Source organism: Lampetra fluviatilis, chromosome 18 (genome assembly GCF_964198595.1).
Source record: "Lampetra fluviatilis chromosome 18, kcLamFluv1.1, whole genome shotgun sequence".
NCBI lineage: Eukaryota > Metazoa > Chordata > Hyperoartia > Petromyzontiformes > Petromyzontidae > Lampetra > Lampetra fluviatilis.
The window spans coordinates 4,669,321-4,691,184 of NC_136292.1; the positions used below are offsets into that span (position 1 = coordinate 4,669,321).

At 45.9% G+C, this 21,864-nt stretch overlaps 1 protein-coding gene across 10 annotated transcripts in view; it reads left to right on the forward strand.

The window, feature by feature from the left end:
- The window catches only part of LOC144937111 (neurexin-1-like), a 392,794-nt gene that overhangs the window by 264,395 nt on the left and 106,535 nt on the right, over positions 1–21,864 (forward strand). For all 10 annotated transcript variants that reach the window (XM_078864391.1, XM_078864394.1, XM_078864395.1 and 7 more), the window contains 3 exons: positions 16,587–16,706; positions 17,093–17,474; positions 20,395–20,585. In XM_078864391.1, the coding sequence (XP_078720517.1) occupies positions 16,587–16,706; positions 17,093–17,474; positions 20,395–20,585 (693 nt within the window). The remainder of the gene's footprint in view (positions 1–16,586; positions 16,707–17,092; positions 17,475–20,394; positions 20,586–21,864) is intronic.

The following is a 21,864-nucleotide window of genomic DNA, read 5'->3' on the forward strand; positions in this document are numbered from 1 at the left end:
AGTTTACATTTAAGGGAGACTGCACGTTTTACCCATGAGACAGAATCAGCAAGACTTACATCCAAACCAAACGGAAACCCAGCAAAGAGGATTCAAACTTTCAAAGTTTACAGCGCCACTGAGCAAGCATACAATCTCGATGGCCATGCAGAGTTTTGCGACTGCCATCAACAAACCCCATTTCATCTGCCTCTCCTCGTATGCAGCGCACCTTGTGTGACGTGTCACGCAACATTACCGTGTGTGACCCTGACAGCGTTCAGCATGAGAATCTTGAATAGAGCTTCTTCCACTCGCAGTCTATTTCCTTGCTCGGCACCTTGCTAAATTGTATGGGCAGAACCAGAATCTTTATTTTTCCTCGAGAAATCCGATGAGTTATGAAGCTCTTTATCACTGACGTGCAACAAGTAGGGGTGGGTCAATGGCGATCACACTCAGGTTGATCTCGTAAACAGTGTTTGTATATTAAAACGTTGGAACAACCGTAAAACAACACAGCCTTTCAGAAGCACTCCGTGGCTCCGTCCGCACTGTCCCAAAAAATGGCAGGAAAAGCGTAGAGCCCCCCCCCCTCCCGTCAAGAACGAGTTTCCCTCGAAATCCAGGAAGAATGCCCCCAACGCTTGGCACTTGTAATTCCACAACATTCAACAGCAGCTCACAATGTTCAAATTAAACGATGAACGGAGTGGGACGTTAAGGCCTGAAATTAAACATTTGAAATACGTCAGACGGGTCAATAGCTGAATCTATGCCGATTTCAGCGTTTCATATTCATCCTATTGAGAAGAAAATCAATGATCAACAATCTCGTGTGGGGAACTCGTGGCAGCCAATGGCTCTTTGCTAACAACAAAAGCTGTCATTTGTGTCCCAACAGTGGACCCTGTTGGCGCGATGCAAGCCTCATGTTTTGCGTCACCGGTCACTGGTCAATGACCCAGAGAGATTCTGCCTTCAACCTAATGGGAAAAAGGGCCACAACCTCAATTTACCGTTGCTCTTTAAATATTTTTTTTTTCAAAAAACCTACTGACCATGAAGTTAGCCATGCAGATAAATTGCTTTGAGTAATCCAGAGCCATCGTAAGGCAAGGTCTCTTACTCCACTCCAATGTCCCAACGAAAGATATGACAATCTCTCACAGCCGTCAGCGTTTGCCATCTGTGTTGCAGAGTAAAGGAGGGCACTCACACCTGGTGCTGTGCATCGTTTTCCGACTGGTAGTAACCACCAGAGAGATTTGTCATGCTCTGTGAGGATATGTGGCTTCGTAGGGAAAGTGCATTTTAATTTGGAGTACTGCATTTTCAGCTTTTACGAGTCTGCAAACAACTGGAGATTATTTACATGTGCATTTATTTTGATTTTAAAAAGAGCAGGGGAAAACATTACAAGCAAAGTTCAGTATATGATTTTGGATTAACAAAAGCATTATATTAACATAGCTTTGTCCAAAATAACATCTTCTTGCTATTAAAAGTTAATGACGATACATTAAAGTTGCGCTTTACGCATGTAGCTGTGAATAAAGCGTTCATCACCGGCGCATACGAAGGGAGCTCGTACTGAGAGAGAAAGGAGCAGAACAAATGTCCACGTCGTATATTTTAATAGCCCACGTTTTATTTTCATTTGGACCAAATGAATTAGAAATATTACGTAAATTATTTAAATAAAAGTCAAAATCTGTCAAACATAATGTGAAAACGCCGAAGAATACATATTTATTTTAAATAGTTTTTGGGGGGTTGAAATCGACAATAAACCAAAATTACATCCGCAACCTCACACCACAAAACCAACTGCAAGAAAAAATGTGTTTGTGTCAAAGCATAATAGATAGTTTTTTTTTTAAATGTAGAGCCAATAATATCACACAACACACTCCACAACCTTTACCAGAGGCGTAAATGGCTCAAGAGGCCCTGCCACCACAAGACACCGCCATCCATGCACCCGCGACCGGCCCATCTGGAAGAGTCACTCGGTAACCACGGGAGCACATCAGCGGAATTCATTACGTACCCCCGTCGACGCGGCGAGCGTCCCATTTAATATTCCGGCTCTGACAGATGACGGCTAACCCTGTGGTCGTGTCCGCCGACGATAGGGCCCCGTGGATGTTTGCCTTCCCAGCGCACCGCTCGGTTGTTGCGAGGAAAGATGGAGATCATCTTGGGGCTTGGGTGGATGTCAAAAAGGGCATTAAAGGTCAACAACTATTCTCGCAGGTTATGACATGCACTGATAAAATTACATCAACACCACGTATCGATCAAGACCAAGGTCGCCCGTGCGAATGTGTTACATATTCAAGACTGGCCCATGCAACGTAGAATAATTATGACCTTAAAATATTTAGGAAGGCCTCAAAAGGGGACCTTGCTTAATTCATTTGAATAATTCCTCTGTTGAGTATTTTTGTGTCGCGAGAGGAAGGCAGAGTACGTGATGAAAACTCATAAGTACAAATGTGGAATGAGATTTGTCAACTACCTACTTTCTGCACTGTCACACACTGGCCACCTTGCAGGTTAGGTGTCTAACGCACGTAACATCATTGAGCCAGGTACCTGGACATAGCATTCTCATTAAAATCGAATACAAAACAGTAGGAGGCTTTGTTGGTCGAGACTTTATTTATTGTTAGACCACATTTCGCAATCTGGCCATAACAACAACTGATGGTATTTCTCACGAGCCCTTTAAGCAGACCCTGAAAAACCTTCTGCCCGAGGGCAGCAACTGTGGCAGGCAAAGTTAAACAAACAAATTGGCGATCTCAATTCTCCTCCAGCTACCTCACAGGCGTGGAATTAGTGTTCAGGTGGCTGCCAGAATTTCCCAGATTTCTATCTTGAACCATTCTAAGCCACCTTAGCACCAGCATAAATCTCTAGCCCAATAAACAGCGGCCTTGTTATCCAGCGTATATTTTATTCTCACTTCACTGGCAGTGCCGTGTTGCTGGCTGCAGCAAAAAGAATAATGTGAAAGTCTGAAAATGTTGCAGCCCAATGGGAATAACTTATTGCAATTCAAATAAACCTTACGAGGGTATGTCCAACATTTCTGTATTACCAATCGCCCACATCTATGAACAGAACAGCTGTCTGATCTGCAGGTGCTCGAAAAAAATTGGCGTGCATGATGATGATGATGATGACCTTTTCGTCCAGTAGGCTAAAGATTTAGCATGCAGCTGTGCAACTGCGCTGGGATATCTGCATTTCGCATGCTTCTTACAGGAGAATGACAAATGGGACATGGTACAAGAACGTGGCCCCACAAAAACACCACACCTATTAGGCACCAGGCCTGGAAGACAAAGCTGGCAAATTAGGAAGGGGCCAGCCATTAAACCCAGCTGGGTGTCCATGTCCAACTTGTGTTATACATACAAAAAAAAATAACACATTCAATTTCAGTGCCGTAGTGGTGTTCGGTTGTACGTAGCACAGCCCTTTGTCAATCCATTGCGGTATGGAGGCCTCCCCCCACCCACCCAAGCTGGTTGCAGGTCATGCGGGCTATTTGGCCACGTTTCACCACGCTGATCAATGGTGTTTGGTAAAGGCGGTGAGCACAGGTGGAGGAACGTAGAAGTGTGGGGCAACAATTGATTTCGCTGCACTTCCCATCTGCTGCCCGCAATGTAGCTCCGCAAGCATAAAAACACCTGGTGCGTGGGCCACTAATCCAGGCACGTGGGCCACTAGTCCAGGTGCGTGGGCCACCAGTCCAGGCGCGTGGGCCACTAATCCAGGCACGTGGGCCACTAGTCCAGGTGCGTGGGCCACTAATCCAGGTGCGTGGGCCACCAGTCCAGGCGCTACGCAGACTCAATCGTACTTGCCTGCTAAGCTTTAGAGAACTGATTAAAATCAGGTCCATTCCAAGTTCTTTTCTGATTGGTTTCAACGAAGTATGTTGTTATTCTGGTTCTAATAGCTGCCAAAGAAGAGTGGTGAAGAGTGCATAGTTGGAGCCTTCAAGTGTGAAAGACCCACTTTGCAGAGCTAAGAGGTGCCTGCAAGAGGCAGTACAACAAGTAGGGTTTTTACAAACTATCGATGCAAATATTGAGCGCCATCCACTCCTATGTGTGGCTCGAAGCAAGCGATTCTGAATTCCTCTCACGTAGAAAAATACTCAAAGAATCGGCCAGTTATCCCAAGCAGTTTCCTTATGAAAACGTCTTAAAACGGATTCATTTGGGAATATATTATTATTATTATAAAAGCAATAATTCATAGATAGGCCTTGGTCAATGCACCGCTGGATGCAAGCTTGCCCACGCTGTGTCGAAAATGGGATTTATTTGACCATACTTCCCCGTACTGCTCAGTGAGAGTTGGTGAATGGGAGGCCCAAGGCCAGTTCAGATATATCGCTCGTCACTGATATTAGCAATGGCCGGGAATCCAACTCAGGTTGGCGGACTTATAATTCAGTCCCTCGATCACTTTTTGCCAACCCTTTATTATTGCAATAATACAAGAGTAAATGTACACAAACCCATGCGCAACTCTGTCAGATGGACTCAAAGTGGACCTTCCCAGCAACGGCACCTGTTTGGCAGCAGGGCTTTGTCAGCATCAACAACTGTGTGCGCCTGGAAGCTTTCCTGACAGCGACTTACCATTTGTAACTGGCACATTAAAAGGGAGAGAGAGAAAAAAAAGGCTCGTTACCTGTAATCCTAGAAGAAAACTAAATCCACATTTCACTCTTCAGCCAATGCCGCTGGCCCCAACTGCCCCGGAACTGACCCTGGCTTCTGCGTTCATGCCCCACGTTAAGTATTTTGCCTGGTTTCTAGCCCTGTTCCTTTCAAAGCTGCATTTGTTAGCGTCAAGAGCCCCCTTGCTGAACACAGCCACAATTGCATGCCCGTGTCACGTTGCGCGAGGAGGAGTGAACGTGGAAATCAATTAATTGGGACATTGCACTTTTTCCCCACTCTATTTTGAAATGCGCCGATTCAATGCATTTGAAGGCAGCGGCTGAGAAATAAGTTGTGACGGTCGCCTCGTTTGAACAAAACCCTGGCAAATTTGCATGTTAAATATGGACGCGGCTACCAGCAACATCAGTTCTTCACCATAGTCGGCGTTGAATGACAAGCACGTGGGACTCGAAGCCGCGGGCAAAAGCCTGTGTCTGTGGTCAAAAGCGACAGATAATACACTGCAAAATCTCTGCTCAATTTGGACCGACATGTCAGCGTAGCCCTCGCTTCGAATCCTCTTACCCAAATGTCGCAGCGGCGAGCTACGGGGGGAGAAGGGGGGTGGTGGCAGATTTAATGACAATGGGTTGGAAAATTGAGTCGGCAAAAATATGACTGCCACAACGCCTTTATGCAATTTATCAATTACTCCTCCACATCTGAGCGCACCAGCTGTCCTGGTGAGAATTCCGTCCACGGCTAAGTCTGCCCTTGGAAGTGGCTCATAGGCTGGCATGGTGCCTACCCAAACTGCTAGGGCATTAAAAAAAACTGCTGGTTAACAAACAACGCTGACACTGTTGGGTCAAGGTCTCATCGTCTGATCAAGGAAGTGGGGAACTTTTTATTGTATTTCTGGCCAGGTGATTCTGCAGGCATTCAGTAAGTTTCCCTGAGTACTCAGAGGGTTTCCTGGCTATTATCAGAACCCCCGGCTGTAATATTCCTCTAAGACCCAGCGGCTCATATGTTACACAACAAAAGCACCAGCTCTCCCACACAAAGGACAATATGAATAGCTACTGAAATAATTAATACCAGAAGCCGATTATGAGGCAGTTTCCAAAGAGAAAACTGGAGCACACACTCCAGCTTTGTGAGCGAAGTCGCTTCACAAAGATGACTGGTACTGGTGCGAAAGTGTGGCCGAGTTTTCCCTGGAACATGGGGCCATTGGTGCGCTGGGCCATTGGGACGTCACGTCGATGATCTTTTTTTTTCTGCCACCAAATGAGTTGCTGCTCCCTCTGGGTACAAAGCAGCGTGCGAAGAAATCGTCTCCGACACCGCCGGTCAGGGACTATGGTTCAAGTTTCGTCGAGCTAGGCCACAATCATCCAGGGATCCACATCGTCACAAATTGGAAATCAATGTACCCCCTCCCTTTTCACTGGCACATCAGTGATAACCCCCTCGCCGTATGGAGTGGTCCTTCCCCTCGATATTCGCTGTGTCAAGCCAAGAACCAAAACCGTGAATACGTTCGCCTCACAAGACGTCTCGAAGTTTGGCTCGGAGCCAAGCAAAGACCCAGGGCTAATCGCGCATTCACTGCGTGTGTGACATCACTCTGGGGCGCTGTGTGGACAGTCGCCGCATCGGCTTGCGCGCCGTTCGACTCTCGCGCATTGTGCGAGACACCGGTGGCACGGCTCGGTTTCTGCGAATGGAAAAAACCGAGCGCCTCACCGAAGCCGCGCCAGCTTTGACATAGCCTCGATCAATGTTGATTGACTTGAAAGTAAATTAACACATCTCAAGTGCACACCTCCCATTATAGACCCGAATGTGCCAATGTTTTTCCCCTTCCTCTTGGTAGCAAGGGGTTGAAGCCGACAGTAGTACAAATCCCCATTGCCCATCATCGACGGGACCCTTTGTTTGACTTGCGCGCGCGTCGCCAGCATCAACAAGGCTGACATGAGTAAATGAAGAGTTGAAATTGGGGGCAATCCCATCTTTGGTGAACCCGTTCTATTTGAGAATGACGAGGTGAATGTAAATGCCTCCCCGTTGAGGGTGAGCGAGCAGCATCGCTAGGGGCCTCGTCAAGGTATTCCACTCGCTCCCTTGGTGCGCCCTGGGAGAAGAGGCAGACTTAAGATATCTTCCGTTCATTATATTCCTTATTTACGGCAATAAGTTCACGAGATCTACTCGGCACGAGAGGGCCTCAAAGACAGAGTTCGTGCAGCTTTGCGATTCCTCTGTTGAAGGAGCGCAGACCGCAGCAGTTTACCGTGAGGTCCGCAATTTTGGGTTGCAAAATTGCACTGTGGCTGGTCTTTGTCAATGCTAATAGTAATAGGGATTTGCAGCAACACTGCACTCAATGCAAAGCACTCCACAGCATCGACAGAGATGCACAGCGCACCGAGACCAAAAAGGGAAAAAGTGGGAAAACGAAAAAAAAGGACCAACGCGTTTAGGAGAAAACTGGACACAGAGAGCGAGGATCAAATCTAATTTTAGAATATTGGTTGAAAAGGCCATTCGAGTCCACCATTTCCCTGCCTGGCAACATCAACCACCCTCCCAAATCAGTCACCATGAGGGCAAAATGCTTTTAAACCTGTGAAATCAGACATTAAAACCTTGCTAGGTCAAAATAAATCAGTAACACTAAAAAATATTTGTCGAGGGAACTCGTATAAGAAAGCAAAATCATTTACACATCTTGGTAAATCTGCTTCTGGTTTAAATCCTCACCATATTGTTTGGTCATGGAAGTTTGCTTAACCATATTTCATCATGCTGTTCCGTATCAATTGGTAAATGACTGGTTCAAATTTCACCCACGACTGAAGTTAGTCCCTTGGCACGGTTTGCTGCGTACGGCGCGAAAAAGAAGTTGCAACGTACACACATCGCAGTGGCCTGGAATTAAATTCAGGTGGCCGGGTTTATTGTGCAGTGCGCTAATCACTACTCCAACCCACTCCAACCCACTCATACATACATGCATATAAATATGTTGTGTCTATAATTGTGCAAGCATTCAACATTAACTTCACAGAACAGTTATATTTATTTGTAAGTGCTTAAATAAATTATGCAATTGCACGTAGGCACATGCACATATTTTCATAACAATAATTTGAATTTATGCGGCATCTACATACTAAAAGCATCGCAATAAGCGTAATGATATTTTTGCCAGAATATAATAAAAACTGTTGGACTTTGGGACAACAGCAGCAGCAGCGGTATTCACTGCATACCAAACACTTAGATTTTTCTATCCAATTATCCAAACGAGCGACACTATTATGTGGGGCATTATATAATTACGTGTAACTTAATTAACATCTATAATTTGACCTACCATATGACTTACCCCAAAATCTTGCACTGACCAATTTATTATTATTTTCTTTTTTTACCCAGGCAAAAGAAAATTGAGACAAATGCGTAGCCCATCTCATTTTGATGGAACATTCTCAAAATGCCTATAATTTTGTAACGACAAAACATTCCGCTCATTTTTTATTACATTTAACGTGATGGAACGGAGCTAAATATGGTGCGTGTCTTTCACGTACAGCGATTACAAAAAAGCGTTACCTTTCCTCGCATTGTTCGTGAACGTTATATAACATTGTCCAGTTCGACTCAATAGGAAGCTTACTGCTTGTTATTTTGTATATATAAAAAAAAAAGTTTAAAACATGGACGGCAAATTTTTCGATTTAAAGCTTTCGTGACTGCAGGGATGCATCTTCTTGGTTATTTCGGTAAAGTCACGTAGAAGGGAAATAATAAAACAATAAAAATAAAACATAATAAAATAAAATTCTCACGAAGTTTCGGCCACATCGCAAGCAGCCGTCCTCAGGTGAAGAACAGGTCTGTCAGAAAGACAGCGTCCAGCCCTGTTCTTCACCTGAGGACGGCTGCTTGCGTTGTGGCCGAAACGTCGTGAAAATTTTTTTAAATTATGTTTTATTTTTTTTATTTTATTATTTCCCTTCTACGTGACTGTACCGAAAGAACCAAGAAAATCTTCTTAAAATAAAAAATAAATATATATAATAATATAATAATAAAAAATGTATTACTTCCCTTCTACGTGACTTTACCGAAAGAACCAAGAAGATGAATCCCTGCAGTCACGAAAGCTTTAAATCGAAAAAAAACCAAGAAGATGACATGGACGGCATTCAAAGTGCCCATATCATTCACCCCACTGATGACAACGAAGGTGTGGCACAAGAGTGTGCCACCCCCCCCCCCCTCCAAAAAAAAAAGTGCACCAAAATACACGACTGCGCATGACAGGCGTGAGAACGGCACGCGTTGTGCTCGTGCGTGTGCCGTCCTCACGATCGTGTTCTCATGCAATACGCTTGAGTGTGCCGTGACAGTAAAAAAAAAATTTGAAATTCCCACTATAACGCACTTACATTTAAATGTTTTAATTGCAAAATAACCAATTAAATATTTGATGACGATTGCCAGCCCGAAGTTGATTTAGCAGAAACTAAATCTGGATGCAGCAAATTTCACCGGCTGAAGCCATCCCCACTTGATTGTGTGAAGAAGAAAAAATCCCCATTTTCAATTGCACTGCCCCAGCCCACAGGCTAATCCACTCGCCTGGCCCAGGAGAAGAAATACAAATCGTTAGCTGCTCTCCGCGATTGGATGACAAGGGCATGGCCGTGCCTGCCCTTGGAGTCCACAGAGCCATCACAAGGCCTCAGCGGCAAAAGGTGTTTGCACGATCGGATTACCGCGCACGATGAACCGTGGCAGAATTTTAGCGGAGACAAAAAAAAAACATTTTCGCAGAACCATCAACACAAAACGGCAAGGCAGTTTTCAGCTGCCACTGGAGGCGATACAGTTTGTTTTGTTTCGTTTCGTTTTTTTAATCGTTTCCAGAACAAATTATGAAATTTGGGATCGATTGCGTCAATTTTCTAAGGGTCATTTTTGACTGTGAAAACAAGATTAAAATAATACATCATGCGATGCCTTCGCAGCGTTATGGCACACTGACAACGAGAAACAACCAGGACAATTTAGCTTCGGTGAAGAAAACCAAGTTTCCTGGGAATAGGTCTGTTCCGCATCATTGCAAATTTCAAACCGAGCAGTGATGATCGTATAATTACTGTGCCTCTCCTTTAGGGCAACTTCTACAAATCTGTCCAGTTAACAGTTCCATTTTTCCTCGAATATAGAATCAAACACAGCTTATTATAACTGTTTTTTTTTCGAGGTGCTGTGCTATCTCTGTGGATTTATGTCGGTAATATCCCAGCATAGTTTTTTTTGCTTAACTTAAAACAACAAATGCCAAACGTGCAACGCCGAAAGAGAGTCACAAAATGTCCAAGCTGCAAGATTTTGAAAAATGACATTTATGCTGCTAAAATGGGTTTGAAAATTGCCCCCAGATGTATCGAATATTGTCAGTTTCATGAAAATATCACGCCGTTTTAAATGCAATTATATTTCTCGGCCACACGTATCTCTCATCTCCATGCCGTGTGTATGAATTTCTTTGAACTCCTTCAAGAAGCTGCACCCCCAGATTGTTTTTTTTTCTCTCTCTCTCTAAGATCATAAAGGAGCTTATCCAGAAAAGACTTAGTGAAATATATATCCGTGTAAAATAATAATTTTAATAACTAATGTAGTATAATTTTGTAATTTATGATTAGGCATGTTACGATGCATTAGTTCATCAATTAAAAATGGCTTGTTACACGTGCATTGAATCACGCAAATTACAATCGATTATTTACGATGGATGCAAATCCCATGCAAAATAAATGATCTCATGTTATTTCCCGGGTAGTGAAGACAAATGCCGTTATGTGAACGAAAAAACAAGAGTTGATGTAAAAATGTGTCAGTTTAACACTTAGGAGGATTTCGCGACCAATATCATCCATAAGAGGTTGTTTTGGGTTAGATCGTGTAAATATATAAATGTGTCGTTAAAACCCGCCACCACCCGACACAGCCAACGACGTGACAACGCTTATAAGTTGGCTGTGTCGGGTGGTGGCAGGTTTTAACGACACATTTATATCACAATGGGACCTCCTTTGCCTGTACCAAAATATGAGAATAGGTTTTCCCCTTTTTTCTGGCAACAAAACAGGTGCTAACATGTTAAAAACCCAAACTGAAACCTATTATATTTTTACGCGATCTAACCCAGAAAAACCTCTATTATGGTTGATGTAAAAATTTGACAAAAATAATCAGTTCTTGCATAGATTAGTGACCTGTAATTACAACCATTAATGTGTTTTATTATTAATAATCACAGAACCAGGTCAATAACACAATACGGGGTAGAATATTACCTCGTTATTGACGAACTTGCTACCCGCGATTTTAGATATCCGCGAATCGCATCTGGAAGTCTACACGACTGCATCGAGAGCGAGAGAGAGAACGAAAGTGGTGAGATAAAGTGACGAGATCATATGTATTTAATAGCTTATTTGTGCATTTCAATTTGCCATTCACAAGCATCTCCGGAAAGTAACCTTCGCGAATAACAAGGGAACAACTGCACGCATCGAGCGGCAGGTGTGGTCCTACAGATGGGCCATGAACGCGAGAGTGAGAGACAGAGAGGCCAAAGGCCACGCGAACATGCACGGAAACTCGGAGCCACATGGCTGTCAAGTGGGCCAAGCGGTGGTCCTGCTGAGCCTGGCACAGAGCCCGAAGGCTGACGCATGCCCCTGCCTTTCACTCATCCGTGTTGCTCGCAAGGGGAGGTGGCGCTCACCGTCCGATGGGCACGTGCAGGCGACACGTGGCTGTACCGCTGTGGGGATGCGGGTGGGATGTGGGGGTCTAGATAATGAGAAGCGAGCCTCACTCCCTTGATGGCCTTGAACACCTGCCTCACACCTCGCGCATGAACACGTGTCGTGAAGTGCTGTCGAGCATCAAAAGGCTCACCGTGACTATTGGAAAACGGTGTTTCATTCGTATTGAGCCTTGGGGTGGTGGGGATTGTATCGCTAGAAGCAATGGATATATTTTTTTTATTATATGATTGATAAGTGCCCTTCATATATGTATTTTCACCTCCCATTTTCGAAGTGATGGTTTCAGTGTTAGGGCCTCTTAACAGCAGCAGCTTGGATTTCGGTGCATACCTGCAGTGGCCTAATGATGAAGTTAACCGATTTAATGAGCATTCACCTACCCCCAATTAAAGCCACGGCACAGAGTAGGGGCCACGAGGTGACTCACAAATAAAAATCAGGATTCACGGGCAGCGCGGAAAAACGCAGAATTATTCAAAGGTCCTCCGCGCCCCCGAATTGACATCATCGTCAACAAGTAAACCCGTAAAAACAAAGTTTTTCACTATAAATCCTTTATATGCGTGGCGGCTAGAGTCTTCTCGTCCTCTGGCTTGAGATGGCTGCCACCTATGGGTCAGATGATTGTCTGCCAGTATTAAGCAATTGGATATTAAATATTTAATTTGTTTTCCCTAAACAGTGTAAAATTTTGGAAAAAAATTTTCACGAAAATTAATTGTCACACACAACGAGTCTGTGTGGAAAATGTCAGCTCGATTGGATCACGGGAAGTGGGTTAAAACACGAGCGAAAGATTTGCACGGTCCTAAGCAAGCAAGCGAACTTAATATAAAGGATTTAAAAATATATTCGCCTGTGGAGGACGCGGGGATCGATCCCGCGACCTTTGGCATGGGAAGCGAGGGCGCTACCAACTGCGCTACTCCGCCACGGCCTGTGGAGGGGTTACGCTCTGGGCTCTTACACTCTGACGTTCAGCCAAAGCCATGAATGCGTTCTATTTGAATATATGTAAAATATATTTTTTTTGCCTAAAAAATGTAAAATTTTGGGAATTTTTTTTCACGAACAATAATTGTCTGGCACAACGAGTCTGTGTGGAAAATGTCAGCTCGATTGGATCACGGGAAGTGGGTTAAAAAACGACCGAAAGATTTGCACGGTCGTAAGCAAGCAAGCAAGCACGCGAACTTAATATAAAGGATTTAAAAAACAAAAAAACGCCGATCCCTTCGCACAGGGTGCCACCGTGAGCGGAACGTGCATGCAGTCCAAACCGTACCAATTAAACACGCCTGCTTATACTAGTAATGCGGTAGCCAATAGGTGACTGCACGTTCACAGCTTCGCAAATACAGCTCGGCGGTAGGGGGGGGGGGGTGCAGGGATGTATTTTGAGCGAGTCGGATGGGTTGACGAGTTGATGCACAACGAGGCCTAACCACCCCCCCCCCCCCACTACGTCTTTGCCATTGCTCAGGAGTCCCAAATCAGACTTTTCGTAAGCACCTCACACAATCACACCCCGGATTCCATGTGCATTGTATTGCACAAGATGATCCCCCTGTGAGGACGATACCAGCGTTCTCCAACAGGGACCAACAATCTTCTTGTTTTTTTCGGTAAAGTCACGTAGACTGGAAATAATAAAATAGTAAAAATATAACATAATAAAATAATTCTCACGACGTTTCGGCCACAACGCAAGCAGCCGCCCTCAGGTGAAGAACAGGTCAGTCGAGAAGATAGACGCTCCAAGCCTGGGGTGTGTCATTCAGACTCTGTCTTCTCGACAGACCTGTTCTTCACCTGAGGACGGCTGCTTGCGTTGTGGCCGAAACGTCGTGAGAATTATTTGATTATGTTTTATTTTTATTATTTTATTATTTCCATTCTACGTGACTTTACCGAAAGAACCAAGAAGATGAATTCCTGCAGTCACGAAAGCTTTACATCGAAAAATAGGGACAAACAATTGAGCAGTCGACCTGCATCACACCTTTGTGCGCAAACGACGGGGCCGAGTGGCACAACCCCACGCACAGCAGGCGAGAAATCGGTGCCGGATTTGGCGCGATGGGTCCAATTCGACATGGACTGTAACTAAAAAAACATCAGAGAGAAATTCACCGTAACAAAAGTGATTTTTCACATTGAAGCCCGCGCAATGCAAGAAGGGAGCGAGGAATGACGACGCTCCGTGGAAGCTGGCGTTTCCTGCGAAAGGGGCGTCAGGCACACACGGCCAGTCTGACAGATGAGTTGCGACGCTGCAATCCCACCAATATAATCGTCATCATCCTTTGCGTACCACAAATATCCCCCCCAAACAAAAGGCTGGCGAGTCAGTCGCTCTCCGATGGGTTTTTGGGGTCGCGCCGGGTATCGTTCGGCGTCTCGCTCCGCGTGCCGGGAGTGAAACGTGCCGAACGAGAGACGTAGCACAACTCTTAAAAGACATCAGAGCGCTGTACGGCACAACGCCGTAAATCGTCCAATATCGATGAGTTTACCAGAGGGTGAGAGCACGCAAAGAACGTGAAGCAAGATCGCCACACAGTGGCAGGAGAGCGTAGCTCAGCCGCACAGCGGCGAGCCATCGCGCAAGTGCTGAAGGGCGGTAGCACTGGTGCAAAGACATACGCCAGCCGTCAGAATTCCCTTTTTAATTCAGAGAAGACAGAGTTTCTCTAATTTGGCCGAGACCCCCCCACCGCTCACCGATAAACTACCGGTGCAATATAAAAAGAGGTTTGTGGCTGACGCCCCCAAAATGCGCAGCAGCAGCAGCAGCAGCGGCCACCGCCTCTCCCGCTTTGAATTTTCATTTCATTTTAAAAAGCATCGATAAGCCTCAATTATTCAGCACGTTCCACACCTCCTGGTCGGAAAGGGTGTGGGGACGGTGGGAAAGGGGGTAACGATACAACGCGGAGAGAGGAGTTCACGACACAATGTCGGACGACACCAAGAAACACAAACGAGTGCAAATACAGCAGCAGAATTTCACTGAAAATCCACCGCGAATGCAAAAAATAAACCAGTCAAGACTAATATTTCCACGTTCATATTTAAAACATGTAAGGCTGGGAATTTCCCTTAAATAGATTAAACCTCTTGTCAAAGCTCATGGGATTCAATTGCCATGTTCCTTCATTACAGCAAATAAAAAGCATTAATAAAACTCTATTGGCGACTCCCGAGAAAACCCCTAGACAGACGTTTAAATAATTGAAACTCATGAGAGTATAACATGAAATGAATCTAATTTGTGAAATCTGGTAGATAAAAGTGCCAAATAGATTTTTTTTGTGCCTTTAGAGAAATTAAAAGTTTTAATCATGTACTTTAGTTTCTCCAGCACTCCACGTCTATGAAATTTAATTTGTGGGAAAAAGTCGATTTCTAACATAACTATACAACGTGCAAACGGACCAACTTGAGATTGAAAAATAACCTCTTTCATATAATTATTTTAAAAAAGTGTAATACACAGGCCTCTTATTCCAACAATTTTGTTGAATATTTGTTCCCTTTGTTGCGTATTATTCAGAGATGATTCCAACTGTAATTAAGTTATCGGAAAACACTACAGAGCACAACCTTCACAAAAAAACATACAGAAGCCTTCGTGAGCATTTATCAATCCCAAGTAAAAGTGGGAATTTTTTTAACCAAAATACCCACATAAGCTCAGAGGCTATATCCGACCATGTCCACCCAGTGCTCGCCGAGACTGCCTCTCCCGCTTTGAATACATCATAAGGTCGGGCTCGTTACAGACAAAGTGCTTGCCACAAATGAACCACGTCACCTCGCTAATCTCGTCAAGGAGCATAAACCATCATCACGTGAACTCCGGTCATCCTCAAAGCGGCTTTTGGCTAGCCATCGAACAAAGACGGTCACCGCATCACGCGCTTTCAGGTGCGCTTCTGCGGCCGTCTGGAATGCTCTTCCAATATTAGGAAGCTACTGGAGCTATGCACTTTTAAATCTTGATTGAAAATTAATTTCTTTATAACTGCTTTCTGTGTTTAGTTTGTGGTCCTTTGCCGCACTTCCAATTAGCATGGTTGGCTACGTACTGTGCGAAATAAGTTCAACATACGTACAAGTTGTTATGTTTCTCAAGCAGTGCAATAGACAGAGGTGGGACAAAGTCATTGTTATGCAAGTCCAAGTCGAGTCGCAAGTCATCAAATTCATGACTCGAGTCTGACTCGAGTCCAAGTCACATGACTCGAGTCCACATCTCATAGGTGGGACAAAGTCATTGTTATGCAAGTCCAAGTCGAGTCGCAAGTCATCAAATTCATGACTCGAGTCTGACTCGAGTCCAAGTCACATGACTCGAGTCCACATCTCATAGGTGGGACAAAGTCATTGTTATGCAAGTCCAAGTCGAGTCGCAAGTCATCAAATTCATGACTCGAGTCTGACTCGAGTCCAAGTCACATGACTCGAGTCCACACCTCTGGCAATAGACGAGTCTTGACATTGTATCTGCGCTGCTAACGCACCCTGCAAACAAGAGCTGTGACAGCCACTTTAATTTAAGTTTAATTCTGATACAAATCACAACCTCTGGTCGGCTGGTTTAAAAAGAAAAATTTACATAAATAAAATTCACCAAATAACACATGGGTGCGCATTCCAAATCTGTATAAAATGTAAAGTGGGGGGGGGGGAACAATTATTGGGGATTTATCCATAATAAGGCCGAACCAAATGGAAGTTTCCATCTCTCCCGAGAGTTCAGTAAACTCACATGGAGAGAACAAAAGCACTGCCCTACTTACCCGGCTCTAGTCTAACCAATTCCACATTGATTAGAAACACCACTTGCCCCATGCATGGGGAAACAGCACTGAAAGTGCACTGTGGGGAACCATTTCTCCTAGCGAAGGGGCTCACCTGTTGAAGGCACCTGCCCAGAGCATTGCGCCGAAGATGCGCGCTCGGGTGTGTGTGTGTGTTCTCTTCCGCTCCCCCCACTGCCGCCTTTTCATTGCTCCCCTCTCTCCGTGCCGCGGCGCAGGCAAGGGGCCGGAGGTTTTGCACGCAGGCCAGAAGCTCAACGACAACGAGTGGCACACCGTGCGCGTCTCCCGGCGCGGAAAAATCCTCAAACTGTCCGTCGACGAGGTTTCCAAAGAAGGTAACGGCGGCGCGCAGCCCCAACCGCTCCATGCCAAAGCCGTGAATGTCCCATTATGCATGCCCCGTTACACGACACTTAAAGCATGACGAGATTAAATATTCACCGCACACTGCTGTGGGTAATGTTGAAAAGTAAAATGTGTCCGTGCGCACGCTAGAAGTTTACCATATTTCAAATCCTTTGCGCTCTTTTGTTGTTATAATTATTCGACAATCGGTCACTTTGGGCACTTTGTGAGAAAGTGCACCACTGCACGGCCACAATTCCGCAATCACGCCGAAACGACGTTGCAATGCGAGGGCGACTTAGTCACATGTCGAGAGGGGGTGGAGGGTGGGGGGGAGCATCTGATCGGAATCTCCGCGTCATGCGCCGCGCCGCAGATGAGATGGCGGGAGACCACACCCGCCTCGAGTTCCACAACATCGAGACGGGCATCATGACGGAGCGGCGGTACACCTCGGTGGTTCCGTCCAACTTCATCGGCCACCTGCAGTCGCTGGTCTTCAACGGGCTGCCCTACCTGGACCTGTGCAAGAATGGCGACGTGGCGCTCTGCGAGATCAACGCGCGCTTCGGGCTTCGCACCATCATCGCGGACCCCGTTACCTTCCGCACGCGCAGCTCGTACCTGACGCTGGCGACGCTCCAGGCGTACGCGGCCATGCACCTCTTCTTCCAGTTCAAGACGATGTCGCCCGACGGCCTCCTGCTCTACAACGGCGGCGACGGCACCGACTTCATCGCGCTGGAGCTCGTGCAAGGGTGAGCCTAAAGAGAAAGGACAATGGAAAAGAGGGGGGGGGGGGAAATGAAATCGAGAAAAGAAAAAAAGCAATCTCTTCGTGTATGGCTGTGGGCATTCGGAGACAAATGTTCAATGATCAGCAGCGGCAAGGACACGTTTACCAAAGTACATTTTCTTTCATTAGCGACATCTGTATCGGAATGCCGAGCCTGCAATCCCTGGGGTCCTGATACCAAATCTTGGCCCTGCAAGGAACAATTGAAACTCATTCCGCTCGCATGGCTGTTCGACCCTGTTCAGCGGAACTGAAAATCTGATGGCCTCTGGCCCGTAGGCTGTGGACATTAGCCCACCGACCTTTAAGAAAAAAAAGTCCCCGCTCCTAAATGCGTGGTATTGACGAGCGATTTCGTGGAGCTTTCTCCAGCAATAAAGTGGCATCCTGAGTATCGTGCAGTGAGAACAAAGCCTGTCCGATCCAGGGGAGGGCGCATGTAAGCAGTTGGGGGTCACGTGGCAAGACGGTTTGAGCAAGGGCAAACATTCGCTGCCAAAGCCTAGTGACATTTCAACGCTCCTATAGAGCCCACAAAAAAACGATCCCTGCTTTGCAGGCGTCGCTAATGACCCCTGCGGAAAGTGTTGTGAGCGACTATTATTACACATGGATTGTGGCATCGCAGGACATAGAGATGGCATTGCTGGAAGAGGTCTTCATCCAGCAGTGGCTAGATGATGGTCGCAATGATGTTGATGAACATGACAAAAGACACGAATGATCAATGGAATCCAATAATTTAACAATTTTGCTACCAAATAAACAATGTTATACAATTACATTATTAACGGGGAGGGCTAGAGAACAGAAAAACGAATGTGCATTATATTATAATAGGAATATTATAATATAATATGTGCATGCAACTACAATATAGAGCCACATGCATCTATTTAACTGTGGGATATATTGATAAATTTACAGCCATTTGTCAATCCGCTACTGGATAAGCATCTACCCACGTTCTGCCAGCTGTGGGAATTGATTGATGACACTTCACCATGCTGGTAGGTGCAGATTTAGACATCACTTGCCGTGATGTTAGCCATGGCAAGGAATCGAACTAAGGGTGGCCAGGCTAATGGTGCCGTGCGCCAACAGCTTTGCTATGCGAGCACAACCCCTACCTGAAAATGCTATAATTGAAGCAAACTCGAGACACACTTTTTTTTTAAGTACCTTCGTAGCAATTGCAAGGTTTACATAGAGAAGTCTAATTCAAGCATCGCCGTACTGTGATGCATTTCACATTGAAGGAGGAAGGAGTCGGTTGGGGTCTGGCATTGTCAATATTTTCACGAAGCTCGCAGGACTACGCTAGAGGGATGACCTCATCTGGCGCTTATGATTTACAATATAAAATATGTCTCAATGCCAACGTCCCCCCCCCCGCTCGCCCCCGTCTCTCGCTCAATGCCGTGGCATCCAGCGCTCCAGGGCATTTAAATCTTTCACACATTACGGCGAGAACTCGAGTGATTTCTCAGTCGATTGATGTTGCTTTACAGTCCATTAAATGGAAGTTATGCGTGCATCTACCGAGGCGGTCGCAATGTTGCGTGGCGAAGCGGCGGCGTTGTACCTCATCCGCCGTGTCCCGCTGCTGCACGTGGTCGCACAGAGTGAACCTTCCCGAAGCCATAAAAAGAAGTTTGATGACTTTTGGCACCGCTATATTCACAATTTACTCCCTTTCCCAAGAACGAAGATTCATGCAAGTGTAACTAAAAACAATTTACAGCCGCGTTGGGCATCCCGAATATTCAGCGAGTGAAAATTAATTTCACCCTTGTAAGAGAAAAAAAAATACTGCGATTATACATCATCTAAATACTGTTCGTAAAATGTATTAATGGTATGTCACAAAACAACAGCGGATATAGTGTTAATAAATAAGCTATAAATTTGCACCTTTATATCCACACCCATATTTACGCGGTTGTATTTATTTATTCAAAAGTTTTCAAGTTCTCCGTAAAGCTTTTATTAGTAGTATTATTATTATTATCATTAAATGTAGTGCAGCTTTTGGATTAAGAAAGGCGCACTTTGCTATTCTGGAATATGTATTGCCAATGCTTTATGTGTCTTTGACACCAAGGTACAAAGGCCTCTTGTGCAGCTCCCACAAGTAAGCAGACCGTGGGGCGGTGTAAATTCTGCAACGAACACTGTGCTCACAAACTCATTCAAGTTATGGTGAGACTTGGAGTGGGGGGAGAGGGGGGCGGGGAGAGGAAAAGGGGGAGAAGAGGCCTGCATCAGCGCATCTTTTACTTTGGATGTGAATGTCTACGGACCTTTTTAAGAATTCAGATCAGTCAACGGTACGGGTTTAGTGCCTGGTATTTGCCGCGGTGTGACGACAACATTTCGTTCGTGCTGCAGGCAAAGTAATCGTCAGCGTCTTCGTGGAGAATACAGGTAACACTCTTTTTTTTTTAAACATCGGCGCAAGAGATATATAAATTAGATATCTGACACACGGTAGCCGTTACTAATTTAAGGCCGAGTCTACCTAGGAAATGCCCAGACCTGGTTCGTATTTTTTACGACCAATATTGGCTGTGAGCGGGAACAGAACTCAGACGGCTGGGTTCATAGCGCGGCGCGTTAACCACTGCGCCACCGCTCCCCACGCATGTATTCCAACACCCCCCCGTAATGGCGTTTCAAAAGCCTTCATCCAGCAGTGGACTAACCGAAAACCACCGCAATTTTTCCCTACACAGTTCGATTCACGTTATCCACACGACCGTAACACGGCTGCGTTTCCCGCGAGCACGCACGTGGCTCACAATGCGCGCTCGCCTCCCCTCGAACGCCCTCCATCGCTGCCCTGACCCCAGGCCGTGGCGTGCGCGTGCCCTGCCTTACAGGTACCTGCACTACGCCTTTGACCTGGGCAAGGGGCCCAGCGTGATCAAGGGCAAGTCGGAGGGGCAGCTCAACGACAACCAGTGGCACAGCGTGATCGTCATGCGCGACGCCAACAACCTGCACACGCTCAAGGTGGACAGGGACATGGCGACACAGAACGGCAACGAGGCACGCAACCTCGACCTCAAGGGTAAGGGTTCCGAGCGGCTCCTGCTGACCTCTGGAGCTGCTGCAGCTGCTGCTGCTACTGCTGCTGCTGCTGCTACTGCTGCTACTGCAGCTGCTGCTGCTGCTGCAGCTGCTGCTACTGCAGCTGCTACTGCAGCTGCTACTGCTGCAGCTGCTACTGCAGCTGCTGCAGCTGCTGCTACTGCAGCTGCTGCTGCTGCAGCTGCTGCTGCTCCAGCTTGCCGTACGTTGGTTCGTCCGTATGTCTGCGGTCACCGTGCGGTGCGAGAGGCAAGCTTGCGCCGGGGGAAGGGCGGCGATAACAGCGGCGTGTGGTCAGCATGCGATGCTCATGGGCCACAGGATAGCTTTGACCACCTCTGAGTTAATAAAAGAAAAAAACCACCGAGGGATATCACGGGTTAAGAAGAATATCTCACAATGTCACAAGAGGCGGGAGAACTACATTTAAATGCATCGTCTCGATTGCTGCATTAGTATGACGCTAATGACAAAAGCTGGTAACGTTTAAAGTCGCGGGAAGATTTACAGATTTTTCAAGCTGCATTACAAAAGGGATACATCTGGGCAAAAAAAAACAGGACAGGTGACGAATCCTAGCGATAGAAAGCGTCAACGGGCACGTACCGACTGTGAGAAACAATGGTAAGCAGTGACTACGTCTGCCCGTGCAGGCAGTGCAGGTAAATGAATGTTCAATTCGTTTTAGTCCACTCGGTTCACGTGACCACTTAATTGCCACACCGACGCAGGGCCCTCTTGGCCTGTACGAACTCACGCTGGGTTACAATTGATCAGAAGCCGATGCATAACTCTGCTTTCTCCACTGTTCAGTGGTCAGACTATAATCTTGGTCAGACTATAATCGAACCGTGTTCCCAAGTGTTAAGTAACCTTACCTGGCGGCACACTCAAACTCGCTTGTTAGATGCCGATCGCCACCTGCACAATCAGACATTCTGCCATTTGTGGAAATGCAGTCCTATGTTGTAACCAAGATTCGATTTAATTCTGCCTGCACCCCCCAAATAATACGATGACTTCCCCCGGCACAATCATTCATTATTCGTGACAATTCGATCCATTGCAGCATATAATTCAGAAAATGTTATATAATTATCTGGTGATGATGGTGCTGCCACTGCATTGGCACAATTAAAAACAACAATATGAACTCACTCGTCAAAATCACTGTGGCCTTCAAAAAGATACAACAGGCATCGTTTCGGGCAATACCCCTTCTTCACAGCACATAGAGAGGCCACAGAAGTGTGCTCGCT